We start from the raw sequence: 19863 nt of genomic DNA on the forward strand, positions 1-19863 counted from the left end.
TTTGGGAACAGGTCTGACATTTTGTGTTGATTATGTTTTGTGGACAAATTTTTATTAATAATTATTTCTTTTTTGATAACATATCTCCTCTATGATCCAAAAGAGGACATTTTAAGCTGAATATTTTTCTGTCAAATATTTATAATTATTTTCCTTTTGGGAACAGGTCTGACACTTTATGTTGATTATGTTTTGTGGACATATATTTATTACTGATTATTTCTTTTTGATGACAGATCTCTTCTATAATTCAAAAGAGGACACTCGATTTAGATTTTTTTTCCCGAGGACAAATATTTATTTAGAATTATTTCTTTTTGGGAGCAGGACACTATATGATTATTTTCGTGGACTAATATTTCTTAATAATTATGTTAATGCTGTATTTTTGTGAACATATTTCTACTATAATTCAAAAGACAAATATTTATTTATTTATAATTATTGCATTTTGAGAGCAGGGCTAACACTACGTTGATTCATTTTTGTGGAAAAATATTTCTCAATAACTTAGGATAATGATGTATTTTTGTGAACATATCTCCACTATGATCTCAAAAGAGGACACTTTAAGTTGAATATTTTTCTGTCAAATATTTAGAATTATTTCCTTTTGGGAACAGGTCTGAAACTTTATGTTGATTATGTTTTGCGGACAAATATTTATGAATAAAAAACAGATCTCTTATATGATCCAAAAGAGGACATTTTATGTTGATTTTTTTATTTTTTTTTTCGGGGGGGGGGGGGCATACAAATAGTTAAGTTTGATTTATTAAACCGTAGAAGTGTAATAAATCAAACACTGTTGTTTCAAGCCTGTTTTTTTTTAACCCCAAAATGCTTTGCACTGATTATGAGGTTACTCATCTTAAAACATATTTCACAGGGAGTACATCACCGAAAAACGGTTGAGAACCACCGCGCTAAGGGATCCATCCAGCGAACCGATTTCCACTGAAAGAGCGGAAGTCCTGATCTCGTCTGCTTGGCGGAATAGTTTCCATTTCCTTGCGTGGGAGTTAAAAGGGACTGGAGAGAATCAATAAGGCTTTAATGGAAAGCCATCAAGAAATTCTGAAGAGCCAGAAGGCCAGGAAGCAGCGCAGCATTTATTTAGAGCGAGTTACCTTAAGACTACAGTTGAATCAACTTTATTCCGTCCACTTGACCACACGCACGCACGCACGGGCGGTGTGCCTCCGTTATCCGCACACCCAGTAAATTAGAATAACACGTTGCAGGCAAATCATCTGTATTTAGAAAGTATCCCCAGAAACGTGTTCCTGAGATTTGATAGTAAATTGAGCGAAAAAGCTGCAGGCGGATATTTCTGCTCGCTAAGCTGTTGGGAAGCAAAATCCTGTGCCAACCCAAACAATTCAGACCCGCAGCATATAGCCACTTCAAATCCTCTGGCAGGGACATCTCCCTCTCTCTCTGTCTCTCTCTCTCTCGCTCTCTCTCTCTCTCTCTCTCGAAGGCCACAATGAGAGGCTTGTTTAAGCAGCTCATCAGCAGCCTGGTACCCCATATGTGTCTCACACCCCGCCGTCCCCAGTGGCTTCCAGCTCTGCGCGGTGATATCTTCTCATCTGCCAACATGGACCACTTGGAAAAGCCCCAATCCCTCCTCTGGTTTCTCTCGTCTGCCCTCCCTGGCTCATATTATGATCTGGACAGATATATGGTCTTGCTGCCAAATAAAGTGGTGAAATTATGATGGATGTGTTGGGAAAGTTATTGAAGACAGGTAGCAGGGTTTTTGGAAATACAGTGGAACCCCCGGTTTACGACGTCCCTGCCTTGCGTTTTTTTTTTCACCTTACGACGTAGACCGGGGAGGGTGATAACTAAGCGGTTGTACAATGTTGAACTTTGACATGTTATCATCATCCGGGGGAAATTTCAGCTCCATTGTGTCCTCTTTCAAGGCTTTCCCTTTGATGGCAAATATTTATTGTAAAAATAAAATGATTAGAATGATGAGATTTTTTCTAGCAGTAAATTAAAAATTGGCTGATTTACTTTGAAAAATGATACGGAATGATATAGTATTTTACTCTCCCAGTGTATTTCGATCAACCATGAAATATACTTCACTATTCATGAGTCAACCTTGTACCTTCTGTGAACGGCAGTTTGGCCTACCAGTTGCGACTGCAGCCATGGCTATTGATAACAACAAAGAGAGTAGTCAAGAGCCAAGTAATATTTTTGCCGCAATTTATTGATGTTCATATCTAAATGAATAAAAGCAGCTTTCACTTGGCTTCAAGGTTTAAAAAAAAAACACTTAAGCCTTGTGGAATTATGTTACAAGTTATGAGAATTCTTTAGATTTTTTATGATATCATAATGAAACAATGGGGAAAAAAAACACTAGGGAGCTGAAATTTCCACCAGATGATTAAAACAATTTCAAAATGCAATGCAATTCAACACTTCTCTGTTATTGCAGCTGGACATGCGAGAGTTTGTGTACTAACATAATTATCGTCCAAATTTTGGACCATATAAAACCATCATAATTACAATTTTTGAGATGCATTTTAATAGGCTTTATTAAATAGATTCTCCTGCAATTTTTTTTAACATTCCGTTGAGCGGCGGTCAAACTATGTCAGAAAACAGAAAATTCTTTGTTGGCTTGTGTTCCTCCTAAAGACTGTAGGTGGCAGTAGAGACCAGTTACCGACAGGCTACAAAAACAGACCATACCATTTTTCTTTTTTTTTGTGGGTGTCAATAAATGTAACCTACATATGTATGAATAGAACTGACACCACTGAAGAATTAGAGTGGTTGAAGAAAAAAAACATTGATGAAAAACTTTAACTTTTAGAAGAATTCACAAAATTAGGTAAACATGCCACACTGACAGGCCACGCTGTAAAAAATGTTTTCCAAGGTTGGCAGACTAAAATCAACTGAGTTCAATCGAGGTTAGGCGCAATTGTAAGTGAAATAAAAGGAAAATTTTAAATATAGTAATACCATTTAAACACACGGTACGCATGTCAACAATTCGGTCGAATAATCAAGGCGTAAATCATCCCGTGCGGCGAAAAGCAGACGGACGGCAATGTAGGGTCTAGCGTCATATCAGCGGTGTTTGTCTGCAGGTCCCGCATGGCGGCGGTCCGCTTGTCCCCCTGCCACCCCACATATGTTCGGGACACGGAACAGTTGGACGTGGCCGATGGCTAAAATGGGTCAGGCAGACACAGATGGAGAAACAAACTCCCACTGGGTCATTGTAAGAGACCTCACACACTCTGAAAAATTGTGAAAACCTGCGAGTGATGTTGCATCATTCAAAAGGAGCCACAGGAATCATTTTTAAAATACGGAACACAATATGTGGAGAAATTGCATGAGAAGGCTGAAAGTCTGAATTTCAGAAAAATACATTGAATCATTTGGAATGAAGTGGAATTATTCAGAATGATGAGGGGGAAAACTTTGAAAAACATAATAAGATGAATATGCTGAAGTTATATAGTGGAATATGGCTTGAATGGTCTCAACATGAAGCTGGAATTGTTTGAATTGGTCAAGAATTGAGAACAAAGTGGCTAATGTAGAATACGTTCAAATATGGGAATTTGGGAGTTGTGAAAATTGGGAATTTTTTTGGTACGTGCAACATTTTGGCACGTAGAAATCATTCCCAATATGAAATGAATGAGATGATGTTTTGAATCCAAATATTCTGTAATTTATCATGTAGAAATTGCCGTTGAAATGAATAGTAAATAAGCAATGACCGAAATGGGGCTTCCGGGAATGAATTGAAAATTTGAAGTGAAATGTGACGACTTTCAATATACCACGCTGCCGTTGATTCCACATGCTTGGAAACAGGAGGTTGAGCCCATGTCGGGCTTATTTACTGCCATGCAAAATTGGAACTATTGTCAATTTTGGAGATGTTGAAAAGCCAATGTTTTATCATGCATTTCCCCCGATTTTTGCAATAATTCTTTCAATGGCAACTCTCAAATGAGGCGCAATAGAAATCTTTGTGTAGACAATCCAAAACCACCGGATGGCGCTAGCGGACAACTTATGACATTTACAAGCCTTTCAATGAGTTCGATGATTGGCTTAGCCTGGACTCCCATAATGCAAAAGTCTTCAAAAGTCCTAATATTCTAATTATGATGTAATAAATATTCCTATTTTCAATTTCATAATTATATAAATAAAGAGCGTACTCGTTACTTTTATTGTATTTTTACAATATTTGCAAATAACCCCCCCCACCCCCCCCCCCCCCCAAAAAAAAAATCTATCTATGGATGGAGCTGATTCCACTGAACATTGTGAGGGGTTGAAAGTAAATGTATATTTGATGATGTTATGACCCTTCCAAAGTCAGCCCAAGTTGGGTGATAATAAGGCCGAGCTAACGAAAAATCCAGGGGTTAAGAAAATTTAATTTTGGGAATGAGAAAAATAGAAGCTCTCTAGGTGTGAATTTTTGGAGTATGTTAAAGTTGGAATTGTGAGAATTGCTCAAAAAATGTGGAAGGATTAGCATGTCAAAAAGACAATGTGTTAATAATATCTTATCAGTACTTTGTTGTGTAGGAGAAACACAAAGAAAACCATTCGAAATTGATCTTGCAGTTCACAGTTTTGTTTTGTTTTTTCACCTTTGTCCCTTTTCTGAATATCCAAGCAAGTGTCCAATATGATGGTTGGTATCGTTCAAACCTTGGAGGATTTCCGTCCACTGATCAGCGATGAGTTGTGAAGAAGAACCGACCGTTAAGTCCAGGGCATCAAGCTTTGACAATGTGTAAAATGACATTTATCGTTGAAGTATTTCGACCTTGGCCTTGCGTGTCAGATCTTCCAAATACACTTAAGAGTGTGAGAGAAAAACTGAAAAGATGGAGGACAGAATGTTTTAAATGCCGCTGGTCGATTAATCCCATTTTTCAACAACGAGAAAAAAAAAAAAGTGGAGGCCATGGAAGTTACATCACAATAAGATGTTGATTACCCTCCCTGGGCCTTTTCATATCACAAGCGTCATAATTGACATTTCTGTAAGAGCCTGTCTCACGTAGACGCTGTTGGAATTTCTCCATTGTAAATGGAGGCCATCTTGTCACAAAGATCCTCCGCGTTTTGCTAGCGGTCCGTGGTGCCGCAGATAAAACCGATTCTCCACAAGTGTCCTTGGCGAGTCAAAACCCTCAGAAGAAAACTGACGTGAGGTCATGACCATTATTCCTTCTTCACGGGATTATTCAAAACTGTTTTCAGACATTGTAATGGTAATGATAATTCTCACTTTCAAATGAGAACCTTGACAAAAAAGAACGGAGAATTTGCAGTTTAAAGTGAGAAGTGAGAATTCTGAGAATGGTCCAAATTCTAACTTTACAATGAGAATTCTGATCATAAAGTCAGAATGATGACTTTAAAGTGAAAAATGAGTCGAGCTTAAAGTGAAAATGAGAGCTCAGTCAATATTCGAAGAAGAATCAAAATTCAGATGCCATTCAGAATAAAATCAGAATTCTGAGCAAAGTGAAAATTCTGACTTTTAATGACAAAATTCAGAGAAGAATTTTACAATCCTGGTTTAAAGTCAGAGATCTTTGAGCGTTGTGAGAATTCTGATTTTCAGGCAGAGTTCAGAAACCCCAAATTGAAGCGAGAGTTCTGATTTTAAAGCCAAAATTCTGAGAATAAAGTCAGAATTCTGGTTTTAACTTGGAGAACTCGTTGGCGAACTCATATTCCGAACTCTAGGAACAGAGTGAGAAATTAGACTTTAAAGCCCAAATTCCGAGAACGAATTCAAATTCTAGCATTTGCGAGAACCCTGGTCACAGTTTTCTCCATCTTTCTCCTGACATGGCGCCATTTTACCCGTGCCTTAGTCCATGTGCTCCGAGTGACAGTCATACGTCCCAACTGAATCTCTTGGATTAAAGTCAAGTTTGCAGCTGCATCTCTGGAATAATTCAACGGACGTTTTTTTTTTTTTTTTTTACCCGGGAGGAGCCACAGGTAGTTTGATGAAGTGGCAGTGCCAAGACTCCCAACTGGCGAAGACGAAGCGCAGCTGGCGGGAGTGAGCGCGGCCAGATGCCGTCGCTGATGTACCATGTGTTCCGAGCGGGGCAACAGTGTGTTTGCGCGAGAGCCGGGTGGGAGGGAAGCGCTCGAGACGCTTGCCAAGACATTCTCGCGCCGATGCCAACCTGACACATGCTCGGGGTAGTCCCCGCGCTAGCGTATCAGTCTCCCTCCCGAAACCGTAGGGGGTCCTCGCTTCCTCGAACGAAAGCTGGCACCTGCCCGTCGGCGCTTTCAGGTGGTCTTCGCCGAACGGCGCCTTGGCGGCGGGCCATCGGGGCTTCGCGCCGCTGTAACCTTTTCCCGCAAATCCTTACCGCATCGCGTCTGCTCATACGTAACATAAATATATAAACATATAATCCTCTAATCTTCCGCGGCGCCAGCTATCCTCCTGTTGTTTAAACGTGCCTCCTGATGGCTGCCACTCCTGTGCCCGCTAGCGAAAAAAAAAAAAAAACATGGCTGACTTCCAGGAAAGAAATCCCATAACGTTTGTCGAGAGGAGGCAGGTTGAATCCCCGCGAAATTCTTCACCGAGAAATACCGGGGTGGCAAAATGACGACAAATTAAGCGCGGTCGAGAAACAACGCCGTTATTACCGTATCGTAGCGATTCCACGCTAATAGGAAATGGCTGCTCTTTGGCGATACTATTCCTGAGAGCGAAAGGGGTTCACAGATACAAAGACTCCACATTCATTAGGAACATGCCATCACGGATTGCGGCGCGGGGGGTTTGTGAGGCAAGTGAAAACTTTTTGAACGTGTGCCATGTCTGTAGCATTCTGTTATCCGAGGCCCTCGACTGCCAGCTGGCGGCTGAACGTGCCCGCTTGCGCAGCCATGCCAAGCCGCTTGGCACACTGACATGTGATGTAAAGCCAAATGTGGCTCTTTGCCCTGGCTACATATATAACCCCCCCCCCCCCCCCCCCCCGCTCCCCCCAATTTTTTTCTGATGCGCGGTCCTGCCTTGTGCATCTGCAGCCTTTCATTGATGTGAGTTTATAATGGCAATATTAATACTGCTTGGAATGTAAATAAATAAATTTAAAAACGCTATTTCCGTTTGAATATTAATGACTGAAACCTTTTAGTACATTAAATGAAACTTGAAACCAATTCTTAAATCTTATTTATAAATTTCAGGAGCAGCAATTGATACAATACTTGACACAATACTTTGTGTAAACAACCATGCATATATCACTGAATTATTTTGGAAACCGTAAATTTGGAAGTCTGCAGTGGCCGCAACACCAGATATCGCTGAATTGGGTTTATATAAGGAGGAACTAATGCGCTAGTTCGTGCTTCGTGACGGAACTAAAATATTGTAACACCGTCCTTCCCAATGAGGATACCCGGCTTCTTGGTGAGGTGAAAATAATATTGGAACTCTAAAAGGTGGCATGTAAACAAAGGTGTGTTTGTCGGACATATTTTTTTTTGTTATTTCACTTTGCAAGATCTTTAGCGCTGTTCCATGTCGAATCGTCGCAAATCATTGCACATTCTCTAAAAACAGCAAGCTCTTTCATTAATGAATGTTAGATTTCTTCACTGCCATCACCGTGATCTTAAACGTCCCTTCAGATTTATTATTTCATTACAAACACAAATTTAACGCCCTGTAGAGCGTAATCAGCACCGAAGTAATGAAAATAAACGAATAACTTCCTCAAAGTATTTTACTTCTTTCAATTAATAAACTATAATAAAACATCGATCATGTTCGCTTATTTTGTATGTACATCGATGAGTTGGTTGGTTTTTAATGTGAGGAAATAGACAAAACTATTGATCATTGTTTTGCAAAATAAAAGCAGGTGTTTGTATATTTGCATTCAACATGATGACAGTCTGTGGTTGCGAGAAACTGATTTTATTTTTCCCTATCAGATCACTCGAGGAGGAGACGTCTGCATTTCTCAGCCATGAAGAAATCGTCCGCTATCAAAATCAAATTCCGATTTCTTTTGGATCAACAAGTGTGACATTCACATGCTTTATTTAAGAGATGTCCTCCATCGTGATGCTTTAAGTCGGAACGTTCTGAACAAACTCTCAACCATGTTTTCCAGACGTGTGGCTGCACGCTGCTCTCTGAAATTGAAGTGTCTCTGGAAATCCAGTCTTGACACGAATTATTGCTCTTACACTCCAAAGCAACGGTTCCTAGTAAATGTTTTCCAGAGAAAAGATCATACATGGACGAGAGCGCCGTCATCAAGGGTGAACCAAAGGCCGGTGTTTGCCCGAGCTCCCGCATTTGGAGAAAGACCAGCGGTGATAGACGTTAATGGCAGCCATAGCTACGAGCAGCTTTACGCTAGCAGCTTGGCACTTGCGAGAAGAATCTCCGCCACGCTTCACTGCGACTTGGGACGACTGGAAGGTAAACCCATCTCCTTCCTGTGCGGTAACGATGCTTCCTATACGGTGGCCCAGTGGGCTATTTGGATGAGCGGTGGGACAGCCGTTCCACTGTACAAAAAACACCCAGCATCAGAACTGGAGTACATCATCGCAGACTCGCAAAGTGCGCTTCTGGTGGCGGGGGACACCTACGCTGAAACTTTGGAGCCCCTAGCGCAGAGACTTGGTCTACCTTGCCTGACATTTCCCCCCATTTCCAAACTCAGCACTTTAAACGATTGCGACAGCCAAGGTATGGAGGATGCCAGCACCAACTGGAACCAGCGACCAGCCATGATCATCTACACTAGTGGCACCACTGGGAGGCCCAAAGGTGTTCTTCATACGCATGGTAGCATCCAAGCTATGGTAAAGATTTTTTTTTTTGTATTTTACCGTATTTTTCAGACTATAAGGTGATTATAAAGCATAGTCGCAATGAACAGGTGTATTTTGAGGAAATTTCCATATACTGTACTGTATGGAGTGCACCAGGTTTTAAGGCACACTGGGTTTATATTGTATTTGCTTTATTTACTACATTTTTGCTATGCGCGCCGGTCTGGTCACAATTCATTGCGAACCGTGTATTTTTGAAAAGCAAAAAAAAAAAAAACTAACTAAATAAAGATAAATTAAGTATGTTCCTTTTTGTTCCCTATATATTGCTGCAAGCGAAATGAATAGAAATGTTCTATCCTCAATTTTCCGTTCCTTCATAAAATACATATTTTCGAGGGCATAATAAGATGCATGCAGTCTTTCTCGCCACTACAACGCACCGTTTCCACCTGATTTTCAAATCCAGCCACAAGTGGCTCAGAAGTTATAATGTGGTGATGTGAAAAACATTTTGCAGGTTGGGTTAAACCTCGTTGCGGGCCGTAACCGGCCCAGGGGCGGTATGTTTGACACCCATGATATCAATCAATTGTTATCAAATAGATTTACGTAAAGGCACTTCAGGGGGACGTGAGATTTTAACAGGGTTTCCGCAGGTAGCAAATCTCATTTAATGATTTTAATTTATTATTTTTTCTTTTCAGATTAAGAACAAACTAAATGGAACATGAGCAACATAATGCTAAATTGTGTCGTACAGATGCATTAGTGAAGCTATTTTCCAGCAGACGAGCCAGGAATTGAACAGAATTTAGCACACTTAGCAGCGCTTAGAGATTAACAGCATTGAGAGATTGGGACTGGGGAAATAAAGTTGACCAAGCCAAGTAAGTTGACATTAAGTTGACATAGTTAGTGTTTGTTGACCTTAAATTGTAATTGCTCACATGTTAATGCTAATCGCAATGGCTAACTGGTTAGTATAGGACATTTTTTTGGTGTCTGATTGGGACTGGGGAAATAAAGTTGACCAAACCAGGTAAGTAAGTTGACATTAAGTTGACAGTGTTTGTTGACCTTAATTTGTAATTGCTCACAGTTAATGCTAATCACAATGGCTAACTGGTTAGTATAGGACATTTTTTTGGGTGTCTAGAAATTATTGCGTTTACAATATAATAATTATTAGTTATAAAAACTCACTTTAACTTTTCGATTGATAACATTTTTAAAATTTTAAAATCCGGCATGGATGGAATGAAAGATGGACACAGGTCGCCTATCATCGCCCCTAAACAATAAAGTTTCATAATTTCCTGGTTTACTTTAATACTTATTGAAGTTAAAATAGCTTTACAACAATACTATTTGAAGTCATCTGAGCATTTTACGAGATAAATGACTCGTGCCTATTTTTATTTTGAGTTTTTCTGCAGAACGTAAGGCATGAAGGAGACCACTTCATTATCCCATTAATTCAAAACATGTTTTTAAATTTGAAAACGGTGTAACATCGTCACATCACCTCCACGCTCACGCGCGCACGCACGCGCTTTGATTAGCATAATTCCTCTTTTGTTCCAGTCTAGCTTTCTTAATTAGCTCTAATTTATGCCATTAAAGATCTCGCAAAGATTTTGCTTCATATTTTCAAGTCAAATTGACCCACTTGTCCATTAGTGTGGAAAATCAAATCATTCTGAATGATGTCAGAGCTTCATTTGTGCCCGCTTGATCTGTGCTAGTCAAGTGTTGAATTAAAGAGTTTTTTTTTTTTTCTTAAAAACATTCAAGTCGTCAAAGTTCCCCCAAAACTTCAGTATTTATAATAACAGTACAGCTGAACAGGATGGTTTAAAACCAGAAATGGATCTAGCTAAAACCCCCAATTGATTAAATCATAAACTGGTGCAATAGCGTTGATAAAGAGCCTTTGACATTTCCACATTTATACATCTGCCGCATACATTTTACCCTCTTGCTTCTTCCTAATTGATTTTTGTGCAACATGAACAAACAATTAAGACCGAGATCAATTGAGAATGAGGAATGTCTGAAGGGCCTATCCTCCCAGGAGGCAAACATTGGCGAGTGTCGGCCAAGGTTGCGTGTAGTTTAAAGTCGCAATTGCTGTTAAGAAACTCAGAAAAGAGATTTCATTGTTCTGGAACAGACTTCATTTTTTCCAGTAACAAAAAAAAATTTCCTGCCACGAGGAAATGTTTCCTGTCACAGGGAAATTGTGAACTTGTTCAAAATTTGTTTTAGCACTTCAAAATTTGTTTTAGCACTTCAAAATTTCACGTCGCAAGGAAATTAAAAACATTTAAGACTGTTTAGAACAATCAAGGATTTTTTTTTTTGTATCACAAGGAAATTTTCTTTCAAATGTTTCCATTTTAAAATTTCAGGTAGCGTTTTCAAAATTTTCTTGCGAAAAGAAAAACAAGTACGACTGTTTCAGAACAATTACGACTGTTTCGGAATGTCTTAAGCCTGGATTTTCGAATGAGGGGCGAAAGTTGGCGAGTGTCGGGAATATAGCGGCTCTTTTGATCGTGTCAAGTTTCTTTCAAGGTTTCAAACGTTCCAAAGACATTCTTAAAGGGATAGTACGTAAGATTTAGACCGTTTTTCATAACGGACAGCAGGAGGTGCTGCAGATGCTGCGTTTACCATTGTACATAGCTATAACAAACATGGCCGCCTCCGGAGAAGTGCCACCCCGTATGTAATGTAATTTAATGAGAACAAGACCTATAAATTTAAAACATTATGTTGGTCAATAAAAACACATTCATTTGCAAGTTTTTCAAATGTACAATCATTTAATTTATTTCTTTTTATTTAAAAACGGTATAATCTTACACACTGTCACTTTAAGAAAGCCGGAAACACCCATAAAGGTTCTGAAACAATTACAACAGTTTTTCGACTCTCAAGGCATTTTTTTTTTTTGTGTTGTGAGGAAATTTTGAACATCTTCAAAGTTTCAGATCACATTTTCAAAATTTGCTCGCATTCAAGGTTGCTAAAGCACGAACATTTTCGTCGTGTCAGGTTATCAAACAAGGTAACAGTTGTTCTAAAATAGACATTGTTTTCATTTTTTTTTTTTCATCACAAGGAAATTTTGAAATTTGAGGGGTGACTTGGAAAGTGTCAGTGAAGGCGCGTCTCTTTTCATCTCATCAGGTTTTGTTCAAATTCGCCTAATTGCTCTGAAAGAGTCAATTGTTTTTCTTTTTACGAAGAAATTTTGGACATTTGTAATTTGTTAAACAATTTCGAAATTCCGTGTCAACTTTTGCTGATCAGGTTCAGATTTTGTTAAACCATTTCCAAATTTTGGCACAAATAAACATGTTCAAAATGTTCGCCTCACACACACGTACAAAAAAAAACCGATTAGGACCTTTTCAAAATGTCTTAAGAACGTCCTAAGAACATTTTCAAACTTTAGCAAAGTCTGATGAAAGTGCCGCGCATTCGCTATCTTCGTTAACATTCGTAAATGTTCGCATCTCTGTGTAAAAATCAAGCGTGTTTTGATGCTCCTGTTATGATTTCTGAATTTGAAATGATGGATATTTCATGTCAAAGTGAAGCATTTCACAATCCTCATCATTTATGTCCTCCTCAGATCCAGTGTCTGGTCTCGGAGTGGGCGTGGTCCCAAGATGACGTCATACTCCACACTCTACCGCTGCACCATGTTCACGGCATCGTAAACAAGCTGCTGTGTCCTCTCTGGGTCGGCGCCACTTGCGTCATGCTGCCAGATTTCCATCCGCAAAAGGTTGCCGCCGCTCTTTCTTCTCCTAACTCATTTTCTGGCGGAGGTGGCAAAAACTATGAAGTTCTTATTCAACTTCTTTATTTTAACCCGTATGCGGTAACGATGAACTTTCGTATCAACTTGTCACCATCTGGATGAAAATTCAGCTCCCTAGTGTATTTTTTCAATGCATTCCCTTTGGTGTAAAATACCGTTGATGTAAGATCCAAGAGATTTATTGTCATATGTATAGTCGCACCATACAATGAAATTCTTATTCTGTTCACTTCCCCGAGCAGCAGACTACATTCCATAATTGAGCAATAAATAAATAGCAATAATTAGCAAACAATGGTGCTAATAATGTAGTGCAGAATATCATGAATGTTATTTTTTAGTGCAAGATATCAAAAGTCAATAGAAATTTTACATAGTGTTTGTGCGTCTTATACACGGTAACATAGAAAACATCAGAATTGACATCTTATATACATGTGCGGCTTATATTTGGGGAATCACGGTGGGCTCTTTCTGATGTTTTTAATGAATTATTCTTGTTTGAACAAATATGATTGTTGTTCCTGTTGTTATTATCATCATTGACGTAGTTAAGTCAATTGTAATAAAATGGCTGCTACTAAACTAATTGATGACTTGAGTCCTCAATTCATTTAGTAGCAGCCATTTTATGAGGCTCTTTTAGCCAAACGCTTGAAAAGAAAGGAAAAAAAATATATATACTGTATTTTCTGCACTATAAGGCGCTCCTAAAAGCCTTATTTTTTTTTTAAAAAGCTGATGGTGCGCCTTATAATCTGGTGCGCCTTATATATGGATCAATGTTGAGATTGGGGTTCGTAGATGGGGAAAGAACTGATAAAGTACCTGTTTCTTTTGTGTGTTTACAGTTGAACAAGGGTGGACATATTGACATTGACTTATTATGCTATTAAGAGTTATTATTTGAGCTATTATTGTTCTTACTCTGAGTATTTCTACATTGTGATTGAAAAAGTTTTAAAATACGTCCTTAATTGAGGGTGCGCCTTATAATCCGGTGCGCCTTATATATGGAAAACGTTTTAGAATATGTCATTAATTGAGGGTGCGCCTTATAATCTGGTACGCCTTATAGTGCGGAATAAAGTAAATAAGTAATAAGTAAATTATTTACTTATTTACTTAAGTAAATAAGTATATAAATAATAAAGTAAATAAGTACCTGAGATTGAACGTCTGGACGTTCTTTAAAAATAAGGTAAAAATGTCTTCGAGATTGATTGAGTTAAGAGTCTCCTCCCGTCACATATCTTAATTTCCCCCGTAAGTCTATCAGTGTCTCGCTGTCCTACTTTTGTTCCGTCCCGACTTCATCTGGTCTCTCTCACTGTTCCGTCAGTCCTTTTTTTCCCCCCCATCCCTCTCTCGCTGTCACACTAAGCGTTTTGGGCCCTGTGATTAATTGCCCCGTGTGGCTTTGTATCTGACCAATGCCGACTCACGGTAAGAGCTTAAGCAAGGGATCAATCGATGAGCTGACATTGAAGGATGATGCCGCTTGTTTGGGCTCTGAGAAAGGAGGCCGGCGAGGTGCGCGCGTGTCTTCAGAATACAAAAGGAAGGACGATTGGACTGTTTTCCAGCATATAGATGTTTGGAGGACCTGAAGAGCTTTAATGGCTGTTAGCGTAGATGGGAAGCAAAGACCCTTGAAGGACACGCGGATGTGTCAGAAAGGCATCGCTGCACTCTAGTAGCCATCAGTATTCGACTGTTATCCCTGACCTTGTGTAAAGCCCATTCCCGGAAAAATAAGGTTTCATTGTCCTTCCCCTGAAGTTATAGTTGCTTGATGAAATGCTCAAAAGTCAGTTTGTTTTATCCCTCAAGTTCTCCGAAGGGTAAATTCGGCAGGCCTTTTTTTATTTATTTATTTTTTCAAAGATATTCATACAAAATGTTCTTGTCGTTAGCAAGTTGGTGTAATGCTAGCTAGCTAGCTAGCTAGGGCAGACTGTTTAGACTGCTCCAAATCAGCAATGAGCAGTCATTTTGGTGTTATGGCTGTGGTCGTTATGGATGTTGAATATCATAAAATGACTAAGTGAGGACGTTTACATTTTAACGGGTTTAATGCAAGAGTATTACAAAGCGGGAGGAATTACGAGACGATGGCCACAGTCAGTGAGTTCTTCCATTATCATCAAATCTACTGACTACTTAATTTAATCTTCATGATCAATTTATAGATGGGGCTGTAAAATGCTAGAACATATTGGAAAAATGTCTATTATCATTTCAGTCCAATCCAAGGTTAATTCTTCCAATTGACTTTTTTTGTGCAGACAAATTAGATTTCCTTTATTGCGTTCAAGGATGAAGCGACAAAAGCTTTCTTTCTTTCTTTCTTTCTTTCTTTCTTTCTTTCTTTTTCTTTCTTTTTCTTTCTTTCTTTCTTTCTTTCTTTCTTTCTTTCTTTCTTTCTTTCTTTCTTTCTTTCTTTCTACGCTATCTTCTTTCATTGTTTCTTTTCGCGTTTCTTTACTCCTTGTTTGTTTTTCTTTATTTTACTTTTTTTCCACTTTCCCTTTTTTCATTGTTTACGCCCTTCTTAATTTGTATTCTTCTTTTTTCATTATTTCTTTCCTGCATTATCGTTTTCCCTTTTCTGTCATTTTTTCCTTGGTTCTTTTTCATCTTTTTTTCATTCTTTAATTTATTTCTTTACTTCTTTCTTTCCTTGTTTCTTTGTTGAAATCATACTTGTATTTCCTTTCTTTCTTTCTTTCTTTCTTTCTTTCTTTCTTTCTCTACGCTATCTTCTTTCATTGTTTCTTTACGTGTTTGTTCTTTCTTTACTCCTTTTTTGTTTTTCTTGCTTTATTTTACTTTTTTCCATTTTCCCTTTTTCATTCTTTACGGCCTTCTAATTTTTTATTCTTTTTTCTTTATTTCTTTCCTGCATTATCACTTTCCCTTCTGTCATTTTTTTCCTTGTTTCTTTTTCATCTTCTTTTCATTCTTTCTTAATTTATTTCTTTACTTCTTTCTTTCCTTGTTTCCTTGTTTAAATAATACTTTTATTTCTTTTCTTCCTTTTCTTTCTTGTTTCTTTCTTTGCTTCTCTGTCATCCATTTTTATCTCCTTGTTTGTTTGTCTTTCCTTTGTTTCTTCTCCTTAGTTCTGCATTTCCTTCCTTCATTTTTCTTTTCTTCTTTCTTCCTTTTGTTCTTTCAGCTATACTTCTTTTCTTCCTTCTTGTTTCCTTTATGTCTTTCAGGTATTGCATTCAAACAGTGAAGAAAGCAACGTTGACTCTCTCTTTGTCCCTCCACTTCTTTCTTTTCTTAATAGAAATTGTCGATCAAATTCAATTTTCCATCTAGCCTATTTTTCCAACACTTCTGCTGGGTACCAACTTTTCAAATAATGTAATTTGTAATTATGGTATTATATATGTAGTTTGTTAAAACGCCGCATGTTTTGTAATCAACAAAAAAAAACCCACGTTTTTAAATTCAACCCCGATTTTGAGTATCTGAGCGAGTTTCCGCCGACAACTTTGAGCGCATCTTGGATGCTTACCGCGTGGTTGTAACCGAAAACCGGCATTTGTATTTCATCCCCGCTTTGGGCGCAGGTCCCAGCAGCTGACTGAGGTGTTCAGCATGCAGCCCGTGCATTTCGGTGCGCGCTGCATCCTGTCCCTGAGGTGGAAGCTAGCTCTTTGACGGACATAAATTGCCTTCCTCTCCCCTTCGGAGTGGACTTGGTGGAAGCGCTTGACTGGGCTTGATGGACAGCGCCCACAGTGGTCAAGTCAGAGCCAGTTAATAATTCGCCAGCCGCTATCTAGCTGTAGCAGGCACACCCTCCTGTTTAGAGGAGCTTGTAATAGCTTTATAAAAGAGGGAAAATGAAAAGAAAGTGGACCTGAATGTAAAGTATTATCAAGTCCAAGCTGTGTCATCATCACTTTATGAATTGTGAAGGGGAAATTTAGGTAAACTCAAGCCCTCAAATCAAACTAAAACAGTCCTTCTTAAATAGTGTGGCAGGCGTGAGGTGATGCCGGGCAAAATGACCTCAGGGAAAAGGCTTTGTTTTGCAATGTAATGTAGTGTAATTGCAATAAAATGACTGGCATCATTTTTTTTTATCCAGGCACTTTGATTGATTATTCCCCCCCCCCAGTTTTAGACTAACCTGTAACATGTATTAACACTGAAAAAAAGTAGTCAACAGTTGTTGAACGTTGATTAAAAAAAAAGCTTTTTCCTTTTCTGTAATTTTAAAAAGCATGACAAGAAGTGGCCATGAACGTCATGTTGCTCCGCCCCTGGCTGTGTATCAAATACCGGTCTATATTATATACAATTATAAACGAGTGAGATACATACCTTGATTTATCAAAAGAATGTTATGGTATTTCTTTTATTATTAAGCCTCCATATAATCCCCATCGCCCCTTATACCCAGCCATGAAGTGGAGGAAAGTACAGAAGAATAAATGGAGTAAATGGTAAATTGAGGTAGAATTAAGGTGGAGAAAGTGAGGATGCTTTGACAGAAAGACAGCTGGGGAGGAGCGTTTGTCTCTTAGGGAGCGCTAGAGGAGATGGACTTAAATAAGATGTCTCTCACCTTCATGCAATTCTTGCTGCCGGACCATCCTGTCATCCTCTGATGGGTTCTTTCAAATATTTTGTCCTCTTCAAGCGTTATTTGATGTATGCGCTTCTCGTTTCCATTCACTCATTCGCTACCATTGACGGTTATAGACGTCAAAGCTTTATTTTTACTAGTGAATGAGTTAATGAATGCGTGTTTGAAGCGGGGCCACAGATTGCAGAAAGACATGTAGGTAGCCTTTCCTATGGAGCTCTCAACGCACATTCGTCAAAGGTAGCTTCACGGAAGGCCCTCGCACCGGCCAACGTGTCAGTTGTGCCCCACAGCAGTCTGCTGTTTTCCTCTCGCTGACCTTTTCAAAAGCCGCCTTTTCTTTTTCAGCTGTGACAGCTTGAATATGAGGCTGCTTCCTCCACCTCAGCCTGCCATTTGCATCAAAGAAAAGAAACGGAATGCATTTTTGTTAATGGCATGCAAATGTGAATATAACCTATTTTGACTCATTTTGCGTTTGTATTGGTCCTGTCCATCAGAGACTCCTTATCTCCCTATTTTTCTCTCTTTAGTCAGAAGGCAAGCTCACCCCCCCCTCTCTCTCTCTTCTCAGGTATGGGAGATGCTACTGGGCTCCAAATCGCCACTGGTGACTGTTTTCATGGCCGTGCCAACCATCTACTCCAAATTAATCCACTATTATGATCAGCACTTTACTCAGCCCCATGTCAAAGACTTTGTCAAAGCAATGTGCAAAGAAAGGATCAGGTATGACTTAAGGAATTAGCAGAAAAAAAATTCAATGCAGAGATAAAGACAGCGCTTAACGCTTTCACTGCCACCCCGGTAAAAATTGTTTTTTGACATTGGATTAAGTCGGTTATTTAGTAATGCATTTTTATTCTTTAATATAAATTCAGTGACATATAGTGACAAATTGAATTAAAAATCGGATAAAAAAAATCATCTTTGATGTGTATGGCTGTGAATGAGTATTGCGCCATCCCTATCTGATTTATTGAATTTTGAAACAACATTTGTTGTCTTATTTCCAGGTTGCAAAATCCAAGTTATTTTCTCTTAGTTTGAAAAAAAAAATGCTTCGTCACAGCATCAAAACATATTATATTAGATTTACCCTGTTAAAATTTCTCTTACCTTCTGAAGTCCTTCCCTAACCTCCGGTGGTGAATTTGAGAACGTACCTATAACGTGCCTATAGTCTGATGTAATGCTTTAATTCCTTTCTTTGATTATCCCTCACACTCTTGACCATGAATATCAAATGAACGCGCAAGGTTTGAAAGGTTAACCGTTTTACTTCAGGCTCATGGTTTCTGGCTCTGCTGCTCTTCCGCTGCCCACTCTGGAGCGTTGGGAGGACATCACGGGGCACAGACTGCTGGAACGCTACGGCATGACTGAGATTGGCATGGCGCTATCCAACCCACTCAAGGGCCCACGAATTCCAGGTACTCACATAGGTCCACGCAAACAAATGAACATAAGGGAGTAGTTATCCATTTGCATTATTTTAAATTACCCCATTATTAAGGACGTCAAAAACAGAATTGTTCTTTGCTGGCTGAAGCAGCACAACTGAGCCTGGTTTGTTTAAAAAGTGATCAGTAGAAACGGCAACTGTGTCATATGGATCCTTTACGTCTTAAACCGTATTTGAAAGGTGATCCGACAGATGTCCCCAACCGAAATGGGGCAGTTGAACGCTGCTACTGCTAACACTGCTAGCATCTCGTGCTGCTAGCACTGCTAGCCATTAATGTTGGAGCCCAAGTCAAAAGTCAAAGTCAATTTTATTTTATTTTATTGTGCGTTTTACATGTACAATAACAAAGTGCACATGCGCAAGATGAGACAATCCTAAAACTAGATTCTTAACAATAGTAACGCGCAGTATGGCATAATGCATTGTCAGCATAATTAAGTCTTTTTTTAAGCATAATTACCAGTTGAACTTTCAGGACTATGCAGTTTTACACAAAATAAAGACGTACCCCCCAGGCAGAAAAATAATGCTTCATGTATTTGAATCAAATTACTCTGGGACTTGTTTCACAGCCTGATGGAGATGTTGCTCGGCTCTTCGCTTTTTTAAGGTTGTAAGAAGTGTCATTGGAAACCAAGTATTATGTGGTAATCCCATGCCAAATCAGATCCCCGAAAAATCTGAAAATTTTAACCAAGCCGATTTTGATTACAATTAAAGTTGGCGTACTTGTAGATAGTGATGGCACAACATCAAATCTTAATTTATAGGTCAATCAAAGCAGGGGTTTGGTATTTTAGGCGTGGCAAATTTTGGTATTTTTGCCAAACGGGACACGGCCGCATACCTTTGAAAACTTTCATCTCAGGAACTACGAGGTGAATCTCCAGAAAGAGGTATCGTCAGAAAGAGCAACCAACGAACGATTCAGGCTGTAGCTCCCAAACTCTTGCTGCGACTAACCTAAAATTTCAGACTTAGTGTTGCACCGGTACCATCAAAAAGTACACCAAGTTTCATTCAAATTTAAATTGGCTTGGTTAAACCCACTGAGTGATTTGGCACAGGATGACCTTATACACTTTG

General features: G+C 39.0%; 1 protein-coding gene across 2 annotated transcripts in view; it reads left to right on the forward strand.

Annotated features, from left to right (window-relative positions):
• Positions 1–7443: 7443 nt before the first annotated feature.
• acsf3 (acyl-CoA synthetase family member 3) overlaps positions 7444–19863 on the forward strand; it is a 28782-nt gene continuing 16362 nt past the window's right edge. Inside the window, exons 1-5 of one of the 2 annotated variants that reach the window (XM_088413318.1) lie at positions 7444–7529; positions 8008–8892; positions 12509–12664; positions 17884–18038; positions 18597–18742. In XM_088413318.1, the coding sequence (XP_088269444.1) occupies positions 8110–8892; positions 12509–12664; positions 17884–18038; positions 18597–18742 (1240 nt within the window). In that variant the 5' untranslated portion in view covers positions 7444–7529; positions 8008–8109. The remainder of the gene's footprint in view (positions 7530–8007; positions 8893–12508; positions 12665–17883; positions 18039–18596; positions 18743–19863) is intronic. The other variant, XM_088413319.1, reaches the window with a different exon arrangement.

The sequence above is a fragment of the Hippichthys cyanospilos genome, chromosome 4 (assembly GCF_059441005.1).
Source record: "Hippichthys cyanospilos isolate Australia breed blue-spotted pipefish chromosome 4, RoL_Hcya_1.0, whole genome shotgun sequence".
In the NCBI taxonomy this organism is placed as follows: Eukaryota; Metazoa; Chordata; class Actinopteri; order Syngnathiformes; family Syngnathidae; genus Hippichthys; species Hippichthys cyanospilos.